The 23,180-nt window shown below is 36.2% G+C and overlaps 2 protein-coding genes across 4 annotated transcripts; one reads left to right on the top strand and one right to left on the bottom strand.

Annotated features, from left to right (window-relative positions):
- Positions 1 to 438: 438 nt before the first annotated feature.
- scamp5a (secretory carrier membrane protein 5a) lies at positions 439 to 8,561 on the top strand. The gene is made up of 6 exons (XM_088006719.1): positions 439 to 445; positions 505 to 684; positions 1,904 to 2,060; positions 2,142 to 2,243; positions 2,976 to 3,093; positions 3,906 to 8,561. The coding sequence occupies exons 1-6, from the start codon at positions 439 to 441 to the stop codon at positions 4,092 to 4,094; spliced, it is 753 nt and encodes a 250-aa protein (XP_087862845.1). The 3' UTR covers positions 4,095 to 8,561.
- An 853-nt stretch (positions 8,562 to 9,414) lies between these two features.
- On the bottom strand, positions 9,415 to 23,153 carry LOC106932647 (ubiquitin-conjugating enzyme E2 Q2-like). Of its 3 annotated transcripts, XR_015763018.1 has the most exons (14): positions 22,909 to 23,152; positions 17,375 to 17,479; positions 16,128 to 16,250; positions 15,991 to 16,047; positions 15,738 to 15,890; positions 14,561 to 14,645; positions 14,413 to 14,473; positions 14,232 to 14,322; positions 14,083 to 14,141; positions 13,953 to 14,001; positions 13,767 to 13,862; positions 11,880 to 11,946; positions 9,860 to 11,797; positions 9,415 to 9,734 (listed from the first exon to the last, which is right to left on the bottom strand). XR_015763018.1 is itself a non-coding variant. In XM_015011448.2 (13 exons), exons 1-13 carry the CDS (start codon positions 23,065 to 23,067, stop codon positions 11,766 to 11,768), a joined length of 1,134 nt encoding a protein of 377 aa, XP_014866934.1. In that variant the 5' UTR covers positions 23,068 to 23,153; the 3' UTR covers positions 9,415 to 11,765. The 3 variants fall into 3 exon arrangements, 2 of the variants coding, with proteins under 2 accessions (XP_014866934.1, XP_014866933.1); XM_015011448.2 differs by having other exon boundaries at positions 9,415 to 11,797; positions 15,738 to 15,887; positions 22,909 to 23,153; XM_015011447.2 differs by having other exon boundaries at positions 9,415 to 11,797.
- Positions 23,154 to 23,180: the final 27 nt, after the last annotated feature.

Below are 23,180 nucleotides of genomic sequence, written 5' to 3'. Positions count from 1 at the left end.
ATAAAATTATTTAAGTAAAAATAAAAAGTACAGCGTAGTAAAAATACTCTTAAAAGTATTTTTTTTTCCCAAAATGTTACTCATGTAAATGTAATTGAATAAATATAACTAGTTAATACCCAACTCTGTATTTCTGCATATTCAGACAGAAATAAAGCTAAATGTTGGATGGATGCGTTCAGTCAGTTTAGTACTGACTGAACGCAGTACTAAATTATTGCAATAATTAAAATTGCAATAATTAAAATTGCAATTTTAATTATTGCAATTTTAATCATTGCAATAATTAAAATTTTGATGGGCAGGAAAGAAGCTGTGGCCTCTGTAGTCTTGGTGATGTTAATGCAGCTCTTCTTCTACAGTTTTAGTTCTGACGGCCGCTCAGATTGAAGTTTCTGCATCTGATTTGAAAGTGGAGGAAAACATTGAACAGTGATCATGGCTGGTAAGCTTTACCACTTTTGATTCATTCAGATACACAAAGTGTTTCCCATTTATTAAAAGAAATAAATGGGATTAATTCATTCATTAGTGATTCATTCTTACTTTTCCTGTGTTTGCCAGAAAACAACTTCCCTCCCTTGCCAAGATTCATCCCCCTCAAGCCATGTTTTTACCAGGACTTCAATGAAATCCCAGAACAACGGCGTTCCATGTGCAAGAGGCTCTACTACCTCTGGATCTGTGAGTGAACCTGCATGGGAAGAATAGTAAATATTTTGCTCTCCACATTGTTTATAAAAGCATCAGTTTGCCTGCCTTCAGGTCATTCACAAAGATAAACTGTATTATGGTTATTTGCTTGTGCCATGTCATATTGTTTACCAAAAATTACATTGATATATAAAAAAAGTAACAACTTAAATGATTAAATAGGCTGAGTGACACATTTTCTGTTCCTTTATTATTTTGACTAAAAAGATAAAATAAGAAATTGGAGGAATTTATTAAAATGACAATTGGAAAAAGATTTGTTGTTTGGTTTTAAAGGGGACCTTTTATGAAAAATTCACATTTTGCATGTTTTTTTTTTGTACTTCCATTTGTGTTTCTACTGCTTATAAAAACAGTCCGAGTGCTGTAAAAAATGAGCTGTTTCAAAAACGTTCTGAATATAACTTCACAAATCAGCAGGCACTGCCCGTTACCTAGCAACGCCAGCCAAGCCCTGCCCGTTACCTAGCAACCTCAGTTGAGTTCCAACATGTTTGGACAGCTCCAAAAATGTGTTACTTAAGATTGAAAAGAGAAAGAATGATTTATGTTTTTACACATTAGAATAAAATAAAGTCTGGACTTTATCAGGTTCTAAAATCCGACAAATCTGACCTCAGTTGTCCAAAATTCACAATATGGTCCTACCTGACAAAGGTCAAGGAAAAATGGAAGTGAAACATACTGTACTGAGATTGTTGAGACATTCTGAGCCAACCCCCTTATCACAACAATGTCTCCTTGTGTGCATGACCCAATTTCACCAAGGCTGTTAGACAATTGGCCCACATTTGACTCTGGTGTGCTTTGGTATTCAGAAGACTTCCTGGTCAAGCTTTACGAGGAGTATATTTGTAAATCCTGCTGCCATATTCCCTTCAAACATTCTGGCAAACTGTGCTTTTCCTAATTAAATGGCCATTAACTTTAACATTTAAAATGCTCACTGAAGTCTGGAGATTTTAAGACACTCTTGGCTCTTAAATTAAGGTAAATTTACAGCTACATCCACACCAGCGAAAACTAGCAGTTCCAGTTAGCTCAAGCTTTTCCACACCTATTTAACATAAACTCGGAGCAGAGACAGAATGATCCGGAGGGCGGTAAAGGAATCCACAGTGATTAAATCCTGCTGCACGATGAACCAGCTGACGGGTTTTGCTGCTCTGTGTCTCTGGGATGCTGACAGTGAACTCTGCCACGCTAGCCGTTAACCTGATTGGCTGCCTGGCCTGGATGTGTGGAGGTGGAGGAGCTACCAACTTTGGCATGGCCTTCCTGTGGCTCATACTCTTCACCCCATGTTCCTACGTGTGCTGGTTCAGGCCCATCTACAAGGCATTTAAGTAAGCACGCCTCTCTTTCAGCACACGTTTTAAATAGTTTCTGCTGAATCATTTATTCTGTCAATCATTGTCTCTCTGCAGGACCGACAGCTCTTTCAACTTCATGGCTTTCTTTTTCGTCTTCATGGCTCAGGTGGTGATAAGTATCATCCAGAGTGTTGGCATCCCAGGTTGGGGGGTCTGGTAAGAGCTTTCAGTGTGAAAAAGTAGTCACTTCAGTACAGATTTCTTCTATTTCCACTTATTTTCTTCTTGTCTCACTTAAATGTTTCAGGTCTTGAAATCTAAGGCAAAAAAACAGTTTTGAAAATATTTAATTTCTTAATAAATATAAAATTTTGGATGTTTTTATAATTCCAACTGCTTCTATAAACAGCACAAGCGCTTAAAAATACCCACAATGCCATTTTCTGGCAGTAAATTTATGTTTTTTGGTGTCTGGGAAATGAGTCGATTATGAAGTCACATTTCATGGGTACTTGTGAAATGTGACCAAATTTCACAGTAACAGCAGATGACCAAATCTGCTGGAGCTCTTTTAGGGTTGCTAGGTAACGGGCTGGGCTCTGCTGGGGTTGCTAGGTAGCACTTTTGGAAGGTTTTTGAAACAGCTCATTTTCCAGACACTTAACTGATTACCAAAAAACAGCTAGGTGGTTTTATAAGGACTTGGACTGTTTTTAGAAGCAGCAGAAATCCAAAGGAAGTATAAAAACCTGCAAAATGTAAATTGTACTTAATTTGTCCCCTTTAAATGTTGAATTTTTTTGGTAAGTGATCTTTCTCAGGTTCTTTTGGGTGTGATGAACAGAGTCGTTAAACTGAGTCATTAGATGAAAGAGCTGTTTGTCATGTATGCCATTATTTTACAGTTCTGTCATGTGTGACTCAGGATCTGATTGTGGTTCTCCTCAGCGGCTGGCTGGCCACCATCACCTTCTTTAGCACCAACATCGGCTCAGCTGTGGTGATGCTGATTCCCACCATCATGTTCACTGCCGTGGCTGTGCTCTCGTTCGTCGCCCTTACTAAGGTGATCATTACGCTTTTCTTTGGGCGAATCAGGAGTTGGGCTTTGCCTTTCAGTCGCGTCCTTTAAATTTGGTTTATTGCATATTATTTGTACACAGTTTGTTTTGTTTTCAACAAGAGGTTCAATTTCAGTTTGAGTAGTGATTAATTTATCTTTTATTCTTTTACCAGTATGGTTTTTATTCCTTTTTTCTGAGTCTCTTTCTGTAAAAGATTAGATTTTCTTTTTTAATCTGGTATATTTATTGTAGTTTTGGCTTAATTAATGCTGTAATTATATATATTTTTTATTTTTTTATGAAAATTGCCTGGTTTTGAATCTATGCTCTAGTAGTTAACAATATAATCAATTATTAAATCAGTTAACAATTTTTTCAATCATCGATTAATCAAGATTAATCCGATTAATCAATTTAGCCCTATTTAAAAGCAAAACGTGTATATATTTTTGTACAGTTATGTTTTAATTACTGCTTTGAATATGTTATATTTTCAGAAAATGTTCTTGTTTAGAGTCTATACTCCAGTTAACAGTTGTTAAATTAGTTACCAGTTTTTTTCAGTCATCAATTTTCAGCCGTACTTAGTATAATAGTAATTTATATTTTGTATAATTTTGGCTTAATTACTGCTCTGAGGGTGTTTTTTTTCCAGCAAATTGCCTTTTTTGTGTCTGCAAACTCCACTTAACGATTAATCGATTACCAAGTTACTTAATGAGTTTTCCAACAATTGATTAATCACGATTAATCTGAATAATCATTTCAGCTCTAGTTTAGGCAGTGATTAATTCTCATGCTCTACTTTTTCCAGGTCCACAACTTCTACCGTGGCAGCGGTGGGAGTCTGGGTAAAGCCCAGGAGGAGTGGGCCACGGGGGCCTGGAAGAACCCACACGTCCAGCAGGCCGCCCAGCAGGCGGCCATGGGAGCTGCACAGGGAGCCATGCAGCAGAACCAGTACTCAGCGGCTCCCACCTACAACTACGACGACCCAATGTAGGACAGACGGGCCGGCCGGAGGAGCGGAGAGGGAGAGCTAAAAAGGGAACAATTATGAACACAACTAAGAATTAGGTGCCCTTCATTTTAACGCAGGACAGGATCATTTTTAGGTAGAAAAATGTAGGGAAAAAGGAGTCAGAAATGTACTTTTAAGCAAATTTAAAAGTTTTAGAAAGTTCACTCTTAGATCAACAAATTGCTGTTATTGTTTTGCTGCTCAGCATGTGTGTTGATTTCCTCCAGTCTGATATGGCTTTAAGAAATCCCCTGAGGCGTTTATTTTATTCATTCAGGTCCCATCATGTGTTGCAGCACTCAAACTCGTAAATTGACATTTCCTGCTTGATTTTGAATCGACTTTGTTTTGCTACAAGGAGTAGCAGCTAGTTTCTCAGCTAATACTCATTGGCTAGCATAGAAATATCAAGAGAACTTGTTAGAAAAATCTCTAATTTGAGGACTAGTTTTGGAGAAGTGTAAACATTCATTAGCAGCTTCCTAGCTAGCTAGCTGCTAGCATTTGTATGATATAATGGCTCCCTGTTTAATAGCTTCTTAGCTTGCTACTAGCCATTATACAACTAGCTAGCTAGCTATATAAGCTGGCTAGTTAGCTTATACAGCTAGTAAGCTGTATAAGCTAACTCGCAGTATAAAAATATATCTGACTCTGTTTGAATGCAACAAAGGTGTTACAATCAGCCCAAATTCTGTTTATTGCATCTTAAAACAGGATTTTATGGGTAAATTTTTCCTAAGTTTTCTAGGAGTCAAAGTCATTATTCTATCTTCTCCTTTTGCCGTTATGCTAGGCTCATCTGCTAGCGATAGCATCAATGCTACAGCTGAAGCTGCAGTTTAATCATGAGGGTTTTTTTTTTTTGTCAAATATTATGAAATGTTCAGTGTGTGACAGATTCGGACAAGTATGTTGTCATTTCTGGTAAAGATGTGTTAAAAACCTTGTTATAAATGCATCTGTCATTGCAGCAGAATAATTCCACAAGAGAAAAATCAAACAATAGTTGTTGGGCACAAGGCAAAAAAAACAGGTTCTGTCAAGACGACGTAGACAGAAATGATTCAACAATTTTGGGTGCGTTCACACTGTAGCCTGAAGTGACCCAATTCTGATTTTTTTTTGACGTAATGCGACCTGTATCCAATCTTTTCATGGCAGTGTAAACAGCACAGGTCAGATTCTTTTTCGAATGTGACCCATATCTGACACGTATCCAAATCAAATGCTACCTAACGTTCGGGTCACATTCATCCGAACTGAACGTCACTGTTTCTCAACAAATCTCCCTATTCTGCGCCCTGATACGCGCAAGCGGGAAGACAAACAACCATGACAGACTATATGAGGATTAAGTTGTCAATATGCTGCTCCGGTCGGACAACAACTTCAAATGTGTAAGCTAAGCTCCACCGTTAGCCTCCATGTTCACTCCCGCAAACACTGAGCACTTCTTCTTTTTTTTATGGCGGTTGACAGAACACTGAGAACGCTGACGCTATTGCGCCCTCTACTGCGCATGCGGGACACTTTCAGGTCGTTTGCCCGTTTACACTGCAGAACGTATACAGGTCGCATTTACTGGCAGTGTGAACGGGCCGGCAAAAAAATCGGAATTGCCAAAAAATTGGAATTGAGTCACTTCAGGCTGCAGTGTGAACGCACCCTTTGAGAGAAACTTTTCAGGTTTTACTAAACTAATTTACATGAAAATGTCAAAATTAGTACAGAAATATAATGATAACCTAAATAACATTTTTTAGACAGTTTATAAGTTTAAAAAAAGTTGATTTGGAGTTATCTACACCAGCTGTTTTTTCATTGACCATATGATTGCACAAATTGGAAGTAAGGAAATAAATATGCATAATGGAAAGAAGGCAATCTCGAAAAAACTTATGTTTTTCAATAAAAGGTTGAAAGGATGAAATTTTGCAACATACGAGACAAGTCATGTGATCAACAACCGCATGTTACTTCTAGCAGAAACGATGAAGAAGACGACAGGAAGTGGAAGGAGAACAATGGCACAGCATGTTTTTAAACCATTTATCACATAAACAAACTGACTCACTTTTGATTTTAATTGCATTTCTTATTTAATGGAAACACAGCAGCTGCAAAATTTTGATTTTTTTACATGAGCAAAAGATGAACAAAGTTTGGGGCACATTTGTAATGGAAACACGGCTTCTTTAAGTCTAATGTAAACAAATCGAATGGTTCCAGTTAAAGTATAAAAGCAGTGGGTCTTTAATACACACATTTATTTGTTAACATTATTTTCTTTTCCACACTGAACAGTAATCACGTTGAAAGTTGGATTTCTAACATATTGAAAACCGGATTTATTTTAAGGCCTTCTTCACATCTTTACCAGTGTTGCCAATTAATTTATCCTCTTCTGCTTAATCAAGTTTATTGTTCTGGGACCTGTTTTGTTAAGATTACTTGATGTTTTCTACATTCTCAGGTAAGGTGCGATAGCCGTTTTTAAGCCTGTAAAACATCAAGCTTTTTGGATTTATTTTTTTGTTTTCTTTTATTACCCCAGCTTACCCATATTGGAGTGATTGGTTATAAATGTTGAGCAGGCTGATTTTGGTTCAGTGTTTAGTGTTTTTATTGGATAAACATTCCAGATCAATGTTGTACAGGGGAAGAATGAAGGAAAACCAAAACTACAGTTAAAAAAAGACACAAAAATGGTAAATTATGGTAATATTTGTTGTAGGTGCTCAGAGTGATGGATGTTTCCCTCCCCTCTTTGGCATATTCTTCCATTAACCCCCTACATGTGGATGCTTGTGAACTTCAGGCCTTACATTAGTGTGTCATCCTGTGGCTGTTGGTGTTATTCCATGAATTAATGTAAAATAAGATAGAATATTAAATTGAAAGTCAATTATTTCCACGTAAGACTAAAGACAAGGTGTGAGATTTGGTGACTTTTCCAGCCAGAAAATTTCAGACTAATGTAATTTTTTTTTGTTTTTGAGAACTTCCTCAGCATTTAGTAGACGGTTATTACGGTAAAATAAAGTATTTCGCTTGACAAAGCTGTGAAGATGTGTAACTAAATGGTCATTATTTCAAAAGTCTGTGGGTCGTCTTGTCCCGTCGTGATGATGTGGTTTTCAATAATCTCTGTCTTTACTTTTCTTGTTTTGGTTTTGTATCCACCGCTGTTTTTCCTGTGTATTTTGGGTAACATGAGGTCGAGACTGAAGCACATGCTCATTGAGTCCCTTCCATGGCTGTGGTGAAATGTTGCTCAAACTATAATTATTTGAAAGTTGTTTTTTCATTTAAACCTGCAGTATGTAACTTTTATAAAAAATTACAAAAAAAGCAACACATATTTGTTGAAACTGTATAGTATGTGTGGAAAAAGTTGATCTTTGTATTCTCCTAGTGCTAACTAGAAACAACCAATCAGAGTTAGGAGGCGGGTCTTAGCGCTGTCAATAATCCTATCGCTAGTTAGCATAGCCACTGCAGATGGCGGATAAACGGTTTCCCTGTATGAGTTGTTTCTCCACCGTTGGGACTTTAAAGAGCCAGTACACAAGCTTGATTCACAGCGCTAAGCCCCGCTTCCTTGCCCTGATTGGTCATTTTTGTGCGTTTCATCGGATAGTAATTGGATTTGTTCGAAGAGGTGGAGGAGTTTGATTTTTCACAGGTTATCTGAAAAATACTGTCAAGACATGGTGGGATTTTTAACAAGTATGTAAAAATAATGATATATATATATTTAAATAAAAGTTAAATACTGCAGCTTTAATTAAATGTTTGTGCTGGATTTCCTGTAGACATTCACGTTAAAGTAAGTTGAAATTACAGTGAAGCAATACTTCCTTATATAGTCAACAGAATCTAGTCAGGTTCAGCACAAACTGGCTTCTTTTTAATTACCTGGCTTTATTACAGAGTATTATGAAACAAAAAACAGGCTTGATGATTGATTTTATTACTTTTTTTCACCAGCAGAGGCACATAAAGTAGTTATTACTGTAAAGGACACTACACATCTGCTTTTTCTCCTCCTGTACAGTAAATGTAAAACATTGCACAGACATATGTAGTTCCTGGGATTAGGTGTGAATTTATTGTTTCCCAGTAGCTGCTGGTTCTCGGACAGATGTCACTCTGCATTTCGTGTCACAGTATCAAAGCCTCTGGAAGCCATTTTCCATGTTTCCCACCGTTCCTGTACTGTATGTTGTATGAAATGTATTATCATATATTCTATCATAGGTAGTCCTGAATATATAATGAGGTAAATATTTGCCACATTCAGTAGGAACATGCTGTATTTAGATGAAATAAATGTTTGAGGAGGCTGTGTCTCCATAAGTGACGTAAATGAGGAATAACATTTTTGTGTATTACTTTTGTATTATTTGGTCTTTCCCTGATAGAAATTAAATTGTTCTTGTTGCAGCCTGTTTTGTTATTTTTCACTTATTAGAGCTGATTTTAATTTTCTTAAAAAAACTAACTATATTTCTTGTTCTGGATAAAAATGGCCAAAAATAATGAAAATATTTGAAATTCATTTGAATATAAAAATTATTCTTTTTGTATTTTTATGCACTCTTGTTTTAAAAATCCAGCTTCTACAGTCCTACAGAGATTTGCCTCCGAACCTTAATGACAGATTTAAATTAGTTTTAAATAATAAAAATTCAATCGAAAACTAATTTTTTTACTAAAAGGGATTTTTTTTTTTTGCCTAAATAATTTTTTGGCAAAAATAATTAATTAAAAAAGTGGTGATTTTGGGGGCGGGGGAAAAATCCATACAATGACTTTTAGGACAATGTATTTCATGAAAAATGTGAAAAATCATTTAAACATATAGTTTAAAAAATCTCAACTTATAGTTTTTTACTTTTGATATTATTTCACGTCTATTTACTTTTATACATTTTAACCTTGAGATGAGTAATAAGGTTGTCAGAAATGTTGAAATATATAATCTAAGGCAGCTTTTAAAATTTTTGACTAATATCTGAGGCTCATAATTTTTGCTAATTAGTTTTGTCTTGTGCATTTAAAACAGTTATAGTTCTGTGGAAAAAAGTATTTACGCCTCATTTTGCTACATTTTAAATGATCAAACAAATGCAGACAGAATCGAACTAAACTTAACTTTTTTCATCCAGGCTTAAAAAATTACTTAAAATCTGAAAATGCATTGATGCTTATTTATCTGGATATATGCATATATTTTGTTTATTAAATGCAGATCTAGTTCATCAAGACTCAAATTTTAAAAACAGAAAACATCAAATATTTTAAAATTCTTTATTCATAAACTTGATGCAAGTTTACAAATTGCTGTACATGGTCAAAATATCTTCAAATGGAAACTGAAAAATGAACAGAAAGTGGGGCGAGCCAAAAGCAAGATTCAATCGTCTCTGTTGGTGATTCAAACGAATTCAAAATTCAACGATAATCGAGAGAAAATGGATGTTTCCGACACAGTCCAGGTCGGGAAGCGTGGAGACGTGATCACTTCCTGTCCGTCAGCCTCCTTTAACATCTCCTGTGATCAGCGTTTCAGCTTTTTTTAGGAGGCATTCTCCCAGACGAATGAAGATTTTGCAGCTAAAGTTGTTGGTAAAAATGCCAAAAAGATCCACGGCGTGAATATCCTGGTGAGAAACTCTCCCCCAAACAAATGCAACAACAGAATATAGAGCGAGATTTTTTATTTTTTTTGTCTCTCTGACCTGAAAATATGAACCTCGCGTGTTCCTATAGCGGTTCTCCAAGACCAGCGATGCAAACGACCTGGAAACATTTGATTGCACACCAAAACTGGGAGTAGACAAAGCAAATATTACAGTGGATATCGAAGAAGAGGTACGTCATGCTACAGAAACCCCCACACTCCTTCCATCAGCATCTTCAACTGAATTAAAGACGAAAAATTTTCTAAAATATTTAGTTTCTTTTTTGTTCAGCCAGAAAACCAGATAACTCAACACAAATATGCACGAACGTTCGCGTAAGAGTCGCTGATTACCTGAGTTGCCTTTAAGACTTACTTTTGCAGACAGTGTTGGCAAATAAACTGCAAAAGAACCATCAGATTGAGTTCAGTGTGTTACAGGAGGGCAAAATGTTTGAATTTCATCAGGATTTCTAGATTTACGTCAGATTACCAACCCCTCTCTAACTGTAACATAAAAACACATTTATGTAACATTCTGGAGACAAAAAGGAAACAGAAAAGCTGAAACTAACTGACAAGGTGTGGCTATTAAACAGGAAACCAAGATGTTTTAATAGAGAAAGCGATAAAAGGATCAGAAGAAACTGGCAATAAATGGTTCAATTTGTTTTTCATTTCTGAAGACGTTTAGTGCATTTGAAGTAAGTTCAGTTTGAGTTTTTATGGTTTAATCTGGGCACAGTCTGGTAGACTGTATAAAAGTCAACAGGCTCAAACAGCAATAAGAGCTAAAATAAGTTTAAGTAGAGGATAATTCAAGGATTCTGTGATTAAATGTCAGATTTAAGCATTTAATGCCCACTTTCTGCTTTTACCAACAACAAATAAGTCAAAAGCCACCAGGACATGTGAATAAAATGGTTTGTTTGATCTAATATAGCTTATTTGGTTATTTAGGGAGGGACTTTCTGTTTCTTTTTACTCTTCTAACTGCAGAAGAGTGAAAAGAAAGAGATTAAAATGTTTTGGTTGACTTTAAACTGAATTAAGAGTGGACTCATTTAATAGCCACACTTTGTTGGGGAAAACCCCCAAAACAAAACAACAAAAACCTTCAGTTTTCTTCACAGAGCCAATTCCAGCTCAAAGAAAAATATGCAAATGAAAACAACATGCTGCCAATTCTGAGCTGGAAAAATGAAACGTCCAGCAGCTCTTGGAGGGGCGAGAACAGAAACAAGGCAAAACGTAAAATATCTTCTCATCACATGTAATCTTCCTATTCGGCTGATCTTCGTTCAGAAACACTGAAGCTTTTTTTATTCTACACTTCATACATTTTGAAAAGAGGGGCAGTTCTTCTCGGTTGTAAGATACGCTCCCAACATCTTTTATTGTCTAGGATGTTCAAATAACAAAAAAAAAGTTTTCAAACAATGTCTAAAAACAATATATGCATTTTATGTACCTGTTAATTTCCAAAAGAAAAGAAAAACAAAAGAATTAAATCAAATCACAGTTAATTTAAAAACTGGTGCAATGAGGTGCCACTTCAAGAGCTTCGGTTTTGATCTTTTTTTAAAAAAAGGAAAAACGTCATTTAGACAAGAGGGAAACTGACTGTGGGGCTCCACATCGTCAAAGCAGCTAAAGAAAAAGTATTTCCTCACATCTAAAGGAAGAAAAATCTTTTTTTTCCTCCCCAAAACAAAAGGGAACATTTAGAAAACGGGACGAGCGTTGTCGTCACCTTCTCCTCCTCGCTGAAGCTCCGAGGGGAGGAGAGAGGAGAGCCAAACCAGAGTTTAGTTTTTCCAGGAGAATACTTATCAAATGAGGCAGCGAGATGGTTTCTGTGAGAAAGATGATATATTCCCAGTAAGTCAGAGAGGGAAAATATTCTGAATAAAACAAGATGACCCAAAGATGACGTGTTCCCAGTGCATAGTGGCGGCAGCTCCTTATCCGTCCTCTTTAGGTGGCGTGTACCAGCCTGGAACAACAACAACGAAAAGACTAGATTGGTGGTGGATGTTTATAAAAACTAATCAAGACTGTAATTATTTTAAACATACCGTTCTTTTCATGAATCTGCACCAGGGATTTGTACGACTGTTGTGCTCTGGCAAGATTGTACTGGTTCTAAAACACAAATGACAAAAATTAAAAATCCTAAATATTCATCCTGCTTTTGCCACATGACTGCAAACTGTTATTTTTCTGTGGTAGACAAACTACAATTAATGCATCATCGTGAATTAGGAGGAAAATCAAACCACCTTGTTTTAGGCTTAGTCCAAACATAATAATAATCAATTTAATTTATAACACACTTTTCATTAATAAAAATCTCAAAGTGCTACACGGTGCAGCTAAAAACAAATAAAATCAACAATTGAAAAAAGACAGTCATTTAAAAGTGGAGTAGGCTTGTCTAAAAGGAAAAGTTTTCAAGCCGGTTTTAAAATCGGACAGTAATTGCAGGGCTCTCAAATAGTCCAGGAGAGAAATCCATAGACGAGGAGCAGCCACAGCAAACATAACCAGACATCTGGGAAAACTAATATATTTGCATGCGTTTTGGCTTTTCATCCATATGAAAACTCTTTTTTTAATTAAGTCATCAAAACGATTAATGATAAAAAAAAAAACTACAGCAGGACAATAAATCAGTAACAATATATTTTGCGGTAGAGACGTGATCAGTATCAATAGATAATACATCTGATCAAATATTCAATAATTTCACAGAGATCCGATCCAGAACCGCACGGCATTCTGGGGGATGTAGGATTTAGAGGAAAGATTTCAGCTGCTCAACCTTTCATGGTGAGGTAAGCCAAGTTGGTGGAATCAACTCAGTCACTCTTTGGTTACCTAGCAACTCACTCACTCTTTGGTTACCTAGCAACTCATTCACTCTTTAGTTACCTAGCAACTCACTCACTCTTTGGTTACCTAGCAACTCACTCACTCTTTGGTTACCTAGCAACAACCAGCTCAGTAATTTGCGCAGCAGCAGTTTCAGTTGCTTAAAAAGAAAACGTAGTGGAGAAAAACTGAGGATAAAACCAGAAAGGTCACACCACCAGCTTGGCAGCATTTCAGATATTAAAAAAACAAAACAAAAAAAAAACTAATCAATAATTATCAATATGAACCAATATGAAACACTTATGTTGTGATATGTTTTCCAGCCATATTGTCCATCTCTAATAAAAACTCCAAACAAAAATTAAGATTTTAGAAAACTCCATAACTGCTTCAACATGATTCCCAACAGACGTTGTGTTGCGATTTATTAATTTCATATTTTAATATGCTGTTTAAAATAGTTCAACTAATCTCTCTGTCCACACCTGTGACCCTTCTGTCGCCATGTTTGACTCCTAACTGGAAGTTGGTGTTCTGGAGCAATCTGATTGGCTGACGTAGGTTTCAGCTACACTGCCCCCTATGGGTTTGGCATGTTTAAAACAACCCTCAGTGGCAGATTTCGGTGGGTTCATGTGGATGGAAACCTTTCTAAAACCGATCCTGTGTAAGCTTTTTTTTTTTTTTTTCTTTAACAATGTGGGTAAGATATTTGTTTTTACAAAGCCCAGGCTATGTTTGAATGAGGTTTTGAATGTTTGGCTGCTGCTGGAGAACAAACCAACCACATTTCCTCGCTCCGCTAATTTCTTCTACTACTCTCCAACCTGCATTATTTGCTGTTATTTGAACTCTTAGCTTTTCAATTTCCTCTCCATAGAAGCTACATCTGGTCTGGCGTTCTGTTGGGCTCTGGCTTTCTTTAAGAGACAACTAGACATTGTTTGATAACTAGGTTTAATGTGAATATATGTAATATAAATAAACTGAATTAAATCCACACATTTTGGATGTTGACTGTTTAAAAATGAACAACTTGAAAGTCCAAAGCTTTGTTTTTAGGGCACTGACTCATGATGACACCGTACCTTATTGGCTCCAAACTGCACTCTGGCTTTGCCTTTAACCAGAGTTGCATTTATCTGCATAATAACAGATTCTATTGAATAGGCACTGCTCCAGCCCTGAAAACACACACACATAACTAAATGAATACAGCTCTCCAACCACCAGAGATGAAACTTATAAACACTGTAAGAGACTTGTGAACATACCTGTTTTGTGAGAAGTTCCATGCACAACGCTCCTCCTCCTAGAACATAGCTGAAAACAAACATCATTCATGTTTTAATTAATAAATACTTTGTAAAGATATGAACAGCATAACTACAACAGTAAACGTACCCTCCAGAAAGCACAGGAGAGACAACCCGTACAAAAGGAGGGTCAAAAGGAAAATTATCCTGTCAGGCAGCAGAGAAAAAGGTCAGTTTTGAGAAATAATTTCCACCCTTCTCCCACTAAGAAAATACAAATGTTTCCTCCCAACTCACTTTATAAGAGAAATTGAGCAGAATGAAGTCCACTCCTTCCTTTTCTTTTAAAACCTGCAAGTCGCTATGCAATGGACTATCTGGATCTACCCTGAACAGAAACACAAGTCAGATCCAGCAGATTAGAGAAGCGTATCAGAGGCAGATCAGCTTCAAAAAACAAGCCAAAGGTAGAACTTACTTCCTTAACTTGACATGCCATTCATAAAGGCTGTCATTGACTAGTTCGACTGAATAAATACCTGAGAAATTAGCAGGAAAAAAGTTAATGCACCTTCTTCAAAGCGTTAGAATAAAAGTTACAGTGAGTGAATGATGGGCGTGTTTACCGGTCTTGTAACTCTGCGACCTGTAGATCTCCCTGAGTTCCTTCATTAAGCGATCCGAGGCTTGAACTGAACCAGAAACGGCACCCTGCAATTTAATTAAGTAGCTAATTAAAGGGTTTCAACACAGACAGGTATGCAGTTCTTAGATATTAACTCCAGAAAGGAGATTACCATGTCTGAGTACAATGAGAGTTATTATTGGAGGTGAGAAGAGTACTCAGAAACTATACTCAAATAAGAGTAGAACCACTTCAACATGTTTTTACTTAAGTACAAGAAATTACTCAAGGTAGAGTAAAACAGTGGTAACAAGGCGACTTAAGTACAGGGTAACTTCATTTAATACTTAAAAATTACATCATCAGACTGATCAAAGTATAAAGCTTTTAGAGACCAAAATTAAAAGAATTCATATAAATTACACAATTACAAATGGGGCTGGACAATAAATCAATAACATCTATTGAGATAGACATATGATCAATATCAATAGATAATACCTTTTATAAAATATTCTGTATTTTCACAGAACTCTGTTTCAGATAAACAGGGTTGGTGGCATTAACCAGCTCACTCACTATTTGGTTACCTAGCAACTCACTCATTCTGTGGTTGCCTAGCAACAACCTGCTGAGTAACTGCCACAGCAGCAGTTTAACGTTTTTTGGCACTGTGCTTCATAACTGCTGAAAAATAAACAACCGTGTGGAGTGAAAACTGTGGGTAAAATTGGAAAATCCCACACCTATATAGTAAAGTATAGTATAGTACAGGTAGTAATTCTTATATTTTAAAATAATAATAATAAAAAAAACCTCATCAATAATTATTGCTATTGACTGGTATGTAACGCTTGTATCATGATCATTTTTTCAGCCATATTGTCCAGCCCTACAAAATCAGGCGAAAGAGAAAATTCTTTCATTTTAAAACTGTAACAGGAATTGCAGTTGTTTGTCTGGTAAAGTTTTGGTTAAAACTTAATTATTCTCCACATTAAGTAGAGAATCCAGAAATTTTGCTCAAATAAGAGTAGCGATAATTCATAATAAAATTACTCAAGTACAGCGTACATTTTGTTTTCCAAAAGTTATTCAGGTAAATGTAACAGAGAACAACATTTAGCCAGTTACTGGTTTATTTATGATAAAGTAACAATAACAGACGAGGAACTTACATTCAAGTGATCTTGTCTCTGATTTTTACGTATTTTTTCCAAGATGGCCAGGTTTTCTTTCTCTATCCCGTCGTCTTCTGACTTTTTGCCCTCTGGGGGTTCCTCTTCTTTCATGTCGTAATGGTCCAGGTCTTGGTCCAGATCTATGTCCTGCTGCGAGGGATTAATGCATTGAAACAAAGTTAGAAAATTAAATTAACTAGGTAAGACAGCGTCTCACAATGCAAATTTGATCAGAAGTGTTTCTAGGAACCTCTCCCATTTCCTCCTCCTCTTCCTCTTCAGATGTCACCTCATCTGTTGGCCCATGCTGTTGTAGAGTAAAATAATGCGCGTTAACGAACTGAATTTCTGATTTTGACAAACACGGCTCTCGTTTTCTGAGCCCACCTTGCGCTCTTGTGTAATCGGGCAAGCAGGTAGAGGCTGGTCCAGCATTTCCACATCTGGATGTTGTGGCAGATTGTAAAGCCGACAGAGATCACAAATAAGCCGCTTCAGTTGCTGAAGAAGCTGGAAAGTACAAAAAGATAACAGGGTGTTAATACAAGGAAAATAATTGAAATTTTATTTCTACAGCACCAATTCACAACAAAGGTTGTCTTAAGGGACTTTATAAATAACCAGTGTTTAAAATGGGATGATACATAGGAACATTTGTTAATAAAAACATTTCAAGATGCTATTAAAGGGGCAGTATTGTGGCCCACAGTGTCATTTTATGGCAAAATAAAGTAATTATGTTAACTTCAGTTGTTATAAAAATGATGTATATCAAATATGACTTAAAAGAAAATTTACTTTGTAATTTAATAAATGATAATTGGGCCTGTCTCTTTAAGAAGACAGGCCCAATTATCTACTGTGGGGCTCCACTTCGCCAAAGCAGCTACAGAAAAAGTATTTCCTCACATCTAAAGGAAGAAAAATCTTTTTTTTCCTCCCCAAAACAAAAGGGAACATTTAGAAAACGGGACGAGCGTTGTCGTCACCTTCTCCTCCTCACTGAAGCTCCAAGAGGAGGAGAGAGGGGAACCAAACCAGAGTTTAGTTTGTCCAGGAGAATACTTATCAAATGAGGCAGCGAGATGGTTTCTGTGAGAAATGTTGTTTCTGAAACTCCACCTTCAGGAAGTCATTACATTGCTCCTCTACTAACCCTTTAACAATGTTTTCACCAGCATTTCACTGAGAAGTAGCTCTTGTAATGATCTCAGCAGGTGCGCAGTTCAACCAGGTGTTTGCCAATTGCTGCTGGCTAGTCTGAAGGAGCTGAGTGGGGAGTCAGGGGGGAGGAGTTCCTCTCTAATGTGGAAACTCTGACGCTTAGAAACTGCAGCTCTGAGGAGAAGCTGCACCTCGAAGGCAGGGCTAGGTCCATCCAGGCATTTTGCACAGCTAATTGGTTGCCATGGAGATCAAAGGATTTCTCAAACGTGCATGAAAGAATCAAGGCATCACTCCAGGTATGTTTTTGATGAGGGAATACCATTATAACATGATATAAAGCTCAAAAAAGTTAATTTTACATAATACCACCCCTCTAAGCGGTGATCTTAGTATCTTAACACAGAAAAAACACCAAACTGCAGATGAAAATGTGAGATTAATTTTGCCTTCGATAGGAGGCGACGTACCAACGTGCTGCCTTTCCTAACATCCTCCAGGCGCTCCAATACTTCAGCCAGGCTGGGATCATCAGAGTCAACAAACCATATCGGGGGCGTTAAGGGGTATGATTCCTGTAAGAGAGGCAATAAGGGACAAATTTAGTGGCTGTTGTAAATTCATTGATGCGAATTTTACAATTTTGGCCATTTCGTTCCTGAGTTTTCAGGTATGAAAAAATCATCTGCTATTGGGAATCTTAAGAGTTTATTCTTGCTCTGTTACACTAAACATTGCTGGACGATAAATTGTCCCTGAAGTTATTATTTTAATGTTGTGGTTTTAAGATCATTTTAAAGCAACATAATGGAACTGGGACCACAATGCAAAAGCACATTCTCATCAATAAATTTTAAATTCTAATGAACATTTAGCACTGGAAGTTCTGGAATACATTTTAAATATACAAAATAAATAAACTAAACAACAAATAAAATGAATTATGAAGTCTCTGTAAACAAAGTGTCCTTCTAAAAAAGGGCTAGTGGAGACCAAAACACCAAACTGGAAAGTTTTATCATACAGTTTAATGCATTTCTAAGATTGTATAAAAAGCCTAAATATGCAGTTTGTGTCATTTTTAAATCAAATTAGACATCATAATAATGGATAGGTTAATAAATTACTAATAATAATAAGAATGTATTTTACTTTTAGGCGCCTTTCTTGACACTCAAAAACAGCATACCAAATAAAGTCAATTAATAGACACAACAGTAAAATAACAAAATAAACCTAAAGAAAGGGCAGAAAGCATCAGATAGAAAAAGAAGATAGCAGCAGATTACTAAAATAATTAGTTGCATTCTTAAAAATGTAACTAATAATCACTGAAAAACAAAACCTACAAGCATGATTTCTCTAAGTTTTAATAAATCACGTTCCATAATCTGTCCCATTTCTTTGCCCAAATCAGAGTCATAATCAACGGAAACAAAGCATATCATGTCTTCTCTCTTAATTTTGTCAGAATTATAACTTCAGGGGTCTTTTTGTTCTTTTTCACACTTTAGAATGAGAAAATTAGACTTTTGACTACAAATGAAAACCCAGTAATGGTTTAGAACTAGTTGTTGCCCAGTTGAGTCTCTGCACAGCATAGCAGGACATTATGGTAGGCTATTATTGGGTTATTTATGCCAATGCCAGGGGATTTTTCAGACTGTTTCGTTATAGTCTTAAATCACAATTATTAACTTTGAACGTGGATATCATACAGATATAAAATAGTGTATAAACTGTTCTTTTTTGTTTTGTTATTGGATTTTCTTTAAGGGTTAAGTGTCCAGTTTAAATTTTATTGTGTGCTTTTCAGAGACAAAAATTGTGGTTTGAAGTAAAGATGGTGACATTTACATAAAACTAGTCAAGGTTTATTTCAAACCAAATGCTCCAGCCCACATAGCCGCCCACTGAACGCGATGATTCGGCCTCAGTGTGATGTAGAGAAACAACACCTCCAGCATGAATGACAAGAGGCTCCGAAGCTGCAATTAGATCTGTAGTTTCAGCAAACTTCTGTTTACGCTGGGCGAGAAAAAGCTTCAGGCTGAATGTGAAGACGTCACTGAAACAACGCTACATCAGTTACGAACAATGTCGATTTATACGTCTAATCCAGATTAAATATAGAGATAAAAACTGAGAGCTACAAGAGTTAAAAATAGACTCTGATCTGAAATATATATTTTAATAAAGCTTAAAAGTTCTGTTATTTTTGAACAAAACACCAGAATGATGTGGAGAAACAACAACATCATTCTGGTGTCTTTGAGGTCTTTGAGGTTTTATTTGTTCAACAGCGTTTCATCTTGAGTCAGCCTGAATGCTTTGTGTCAGGAAACTGACCCACCGACGCGTTCTTAAAAAGATGACATGGTTTGAGGAGAACTGAAAACTCAAATGTTTCAAAGAGCTGATGAAATTAAACTGCGTGAATTCACATTGTAACACAGTGGTGACCAAATTTGTACTAAAACTAGCAAATCAAAACTACTGGCTGGTCACAAAATTCACAAAATTTAAACTTTTTCTTTTACATTTTCAATAATAACTTTTTTAGAATATCATAATGATATCAATCTGAATATCATTATAGATCCACAACATAAAAAGGGCATCAGATTGTTGTCTTGTTAAAAGTAAAAACAAAGAATGTTTTTCCTATTTTTCAAATGGAGGTTTTGCCCAGCTGACTATGCCTGTAATTGAGATTTTCTGCATTGATTATGAACATGGGTATAAATATCTTGGGGTTTTGGGGGGTTGACATTGAGGAGCTGGGATGGGTTTGTTCTCTAGCTTTATTTTAATTTAATTTTCTTTTTCCTTTAGTTGATAAAACAGGAAAAAAAGCGCTCAAACTGGTGCACTGTAATTTTTTTTTATTTATTTCTTATGCATCATTTCATCAGTATTGTTAAGTGTATTTGTATATGTATAACTATAACTGTATATTGCAATTAATTTTTTTTCTGATTGGCTCAAATATTTTTTATAAAAAGAAAAACTGACAATTCATAAATGTTTTGTTGCCATTCTTAACTTGCAGTCAGGACTTTAAAAAAATAATTTAAAGGCCCACAAATGGCCCACAGCCCACACTTTGGACACCCCTGTTGCAGTACAATGACTAAATCACCTTAAATTGAATACTTCAGCCTGTTAAAGTTTTACAGCTTATATTTCAGACAAGGCCTGTTAAATGATCAAATTACAGATGAAGATAATTAATGCTGCACTTGGCTAAGCTTAGGGCATAATAAATTTAGATTTGAACACAAAAGACGTCTGCAAAATCTGCAAGTTCAGAGCTTGATTTTAAAGTTAGTTTTCAGTCTTGAGTACAACTTACCATCATCTACTTAGTCTCACATCAAACATGAATTCAGCCCACAGTTTTCACAATTTCGCACACGTTTGTTCTACATGTCTGTGGTTTAAAGCGCTGTCGATGATCAACGGAAAAGGAAAACATGAGACTGAAATAGGTCAAAACATGCCTCCTGTAACAAAAACGATTAAATTCAGTGAAAATGGCAGCAAACTTTTAATAATTTGGGGGTTTGTCTTCATATTTTTGGTGACAATTTAATTTCCTGTAATTAGAGAAATAATAACAGCCTTCAGTGAGTCAGCCCCTTTTTTGCAAACCCCCATGCATTAAGTATTCTTGCAGATTTGTCAGGCTGTAAATATGATGACAGTGTTATCAAAACTCACACAGTTATTACACATAATATTACAGTTACATTTATGTTTTGTTACCATCCCGTACATTTACTACATAAAGCAGAAGAAAGGAAACATCTTAAACATTTTGCTGCTTGTCTGGGATCAAATCATGTCAGTAGTTCGACTTAAAAGGCAGATTGGTTGTATTTTTCTGGCTCAGAGTTAAAATAATGTGGCCAGAATGGTGCCAAAGCACTTCTGACTGCATAACTGGAACCGATCTGAAGAAAGATCAGATCACTGACGGTTTTACAGCCTGAGAATCTCAAATGATTGAGAAAAATCAGAGGATTTCAACACAAACAGCCTTGAACAACATTAGGTTTACACAATGCAGAGTAAAGCTATTATCGTAATATCTCTCTGTGCAGAATCAACACCGCTGAGAACTGCTTGGGCAGCGATCTCACTGTTAGGAAGCAACAAACAACTTAATCAGAAAAAGATTGAAATCAGCTAATTTAAACTAAAACAAAACCCACTATCAGTACCAACCAAAAACACCCAGAATGGCTAATGTGTAATAGCGTTTATGTGTTTTATTCTAATGCTTTTATATGATTTGTTCAGTCCTTTTGGTCAGTTTTAATGTTGTAAAAGTGCTTATAAATAAAGTTGTCTTTATTTATATCAGGTAATTTTAAATACAGACTCAAACTCTGTACGTGAACACTAATAAATTTAGTGATGCTAAATCTTAGAGCATTAGGAAACATTTCAAAGTGTCATTAAGATGTTTTGTTAGTCATTAAGAAGTATTTCCTCATCTATAAACATTCCTCAATAAAACGAATGTTTTGAATGGACTTGAGACCCTAAATTGTGTTAATGAATGTTATGTCAAAAATCCATGTGGGCTTTTTCTTATTCTGTATTTATTTTTGTACGGCTAAATTGATTAGGTTTTAATTTTTACATTCTAAGTCAATGTCAAAATTAAATAAAGTTATAAAGCTGGTACACAAAATGTGCTACACAAACAAATTTGCCAAATATAGTTTTATGCATCCAATTGTCCTAATTAAAAAAACAACAATTTAATGTAATATATATATATATATATATATATATATATATATATATATATATATATATATATATATATATGTGTGTGTGTGTGTGTGTGTGTCCCCAACACATCCAATTGTTAACAAATATAGTAAGAAACTGTAATAGTTATGCAATTGTGAAAACATTTACCTCTCGGAGCTCCCAGCTAAACCTGGTCTAACACAAACAAAAGCTCCACCTTTTCCTTTCAATAGCCTCGCTATTTAACGAGCCCACTGTGCACCAGAAACATAAAATTGAGATGCATCAACTACCTGTGATCTCAAAACAAGACTGTGTTCCCCCCAAAAACCCAGTGAAAGCTGAACTGCGTGTGCGTATTTGTGCAGAGAAACAAGGATGTGGTCAGGATGTCGGAGAGCTTCTTCATCTGTGCTACCTGAAGCATACAAAAACAACTGCTGTGACAACGGGGGCATCCAGTTCTTACACCTGTCATCTACACTTAAGGGATTTTAAGCGCTTTTAGTTTGAAAGTGACTAAAAACCATAATAATATAGAGGGGAAAATGGGATATGATAACTGGTGACGTGCTAGGAGACACGTTCTTTGTGTCCTCAAATAAATACAACCAGAAAATAATTCATTAAACGTGTCTGGCATCTAATCGTTTCCGTAAAATGTTAAGGTGTTGAAGTAACATAGCCGTGCCAAAACGTTGGCTAATGGGATCAGTCTATTTACTGGAAAGGTAGAAAACAACATTCCATTAAACCGCTTCTGGACGTTGCGTCTGGTTACGACGTATTCGTTAAAAATGTTTTCTTAATTCTTCTTACAAGGTGAGAGGCTTCTATAACAAAATCAACTCGTTTATTAATCAAACTAAATCAATTTATATTAAAATAAAGTTGGAACGTGTTGTGTTTGAGGTGGTAACGCAGTTATTTTGGCTAACAGGCAAGCTAGCGTTACTTTCAGTTAATATGCTAGCAAAAAAAAGCTACCGCAGCGTCGTTACTACCAAACGTTTTGGTAGCATTCTCTGCATTTTAAAAGTGAAGTCAACTATTTCACGGTATTATCTTCTTCTTACAACGCGTTGAATATTTTAATTACATATCGTCAAATGTAAAAAATAAAAAAAGAAACAAAAGCGAACATTAAACTCGCAGTTGCGTTTGTAAACACGGTTGGTTCGGAGGAGTGATTCGGTTTCAGATGATAGTCAGGTCGCTAGCCTGGCCTCAAACTCACCGTGATGTTGCAGTGGATGATCAGCAGCTTCTCTCTTGTTACGTTGAATTGGCAGCTTAGTTCGTCGGGTTTCCAGTCTATTATTCGAAACCGCTCGTGATTTGGGTCAAAAATCGACTCCAGAAACTTCAGCTCGGCCTTCAGCCCCGAAACCGACATCTTCTGTTCATCTCAAAGCACCAGGCCGCTGGCGGAGGGGAAGTCAGGGCGGAATGCGACCGCGCAGTGGAGTCGGTTCTTCGGATCTCGCATATTAGCGTGAGAACAACAAC

Source organism: Poecilia mexicana, unplaced genomic scaffold, assembly GCF_051168715.1.
Source record: "Poecilia mexicana isolate PSO_F unplaced genomic scaffold, ASM5116871v1 scaffold_6, whole genome shotgun sequence".
Classification (NCBI taxonomy): Eukaryota; Metazoa; Chordata; class Actinopteri; order Cyprinodontiformes; family Poeciliidae; genus Poecilia; species Poecilia mexicana.
The sequence above is the reverse complement of the archived record's forward strand: the minus strand, read 5'-3'. Positions and strand labels throughout refer to the sequence as shown.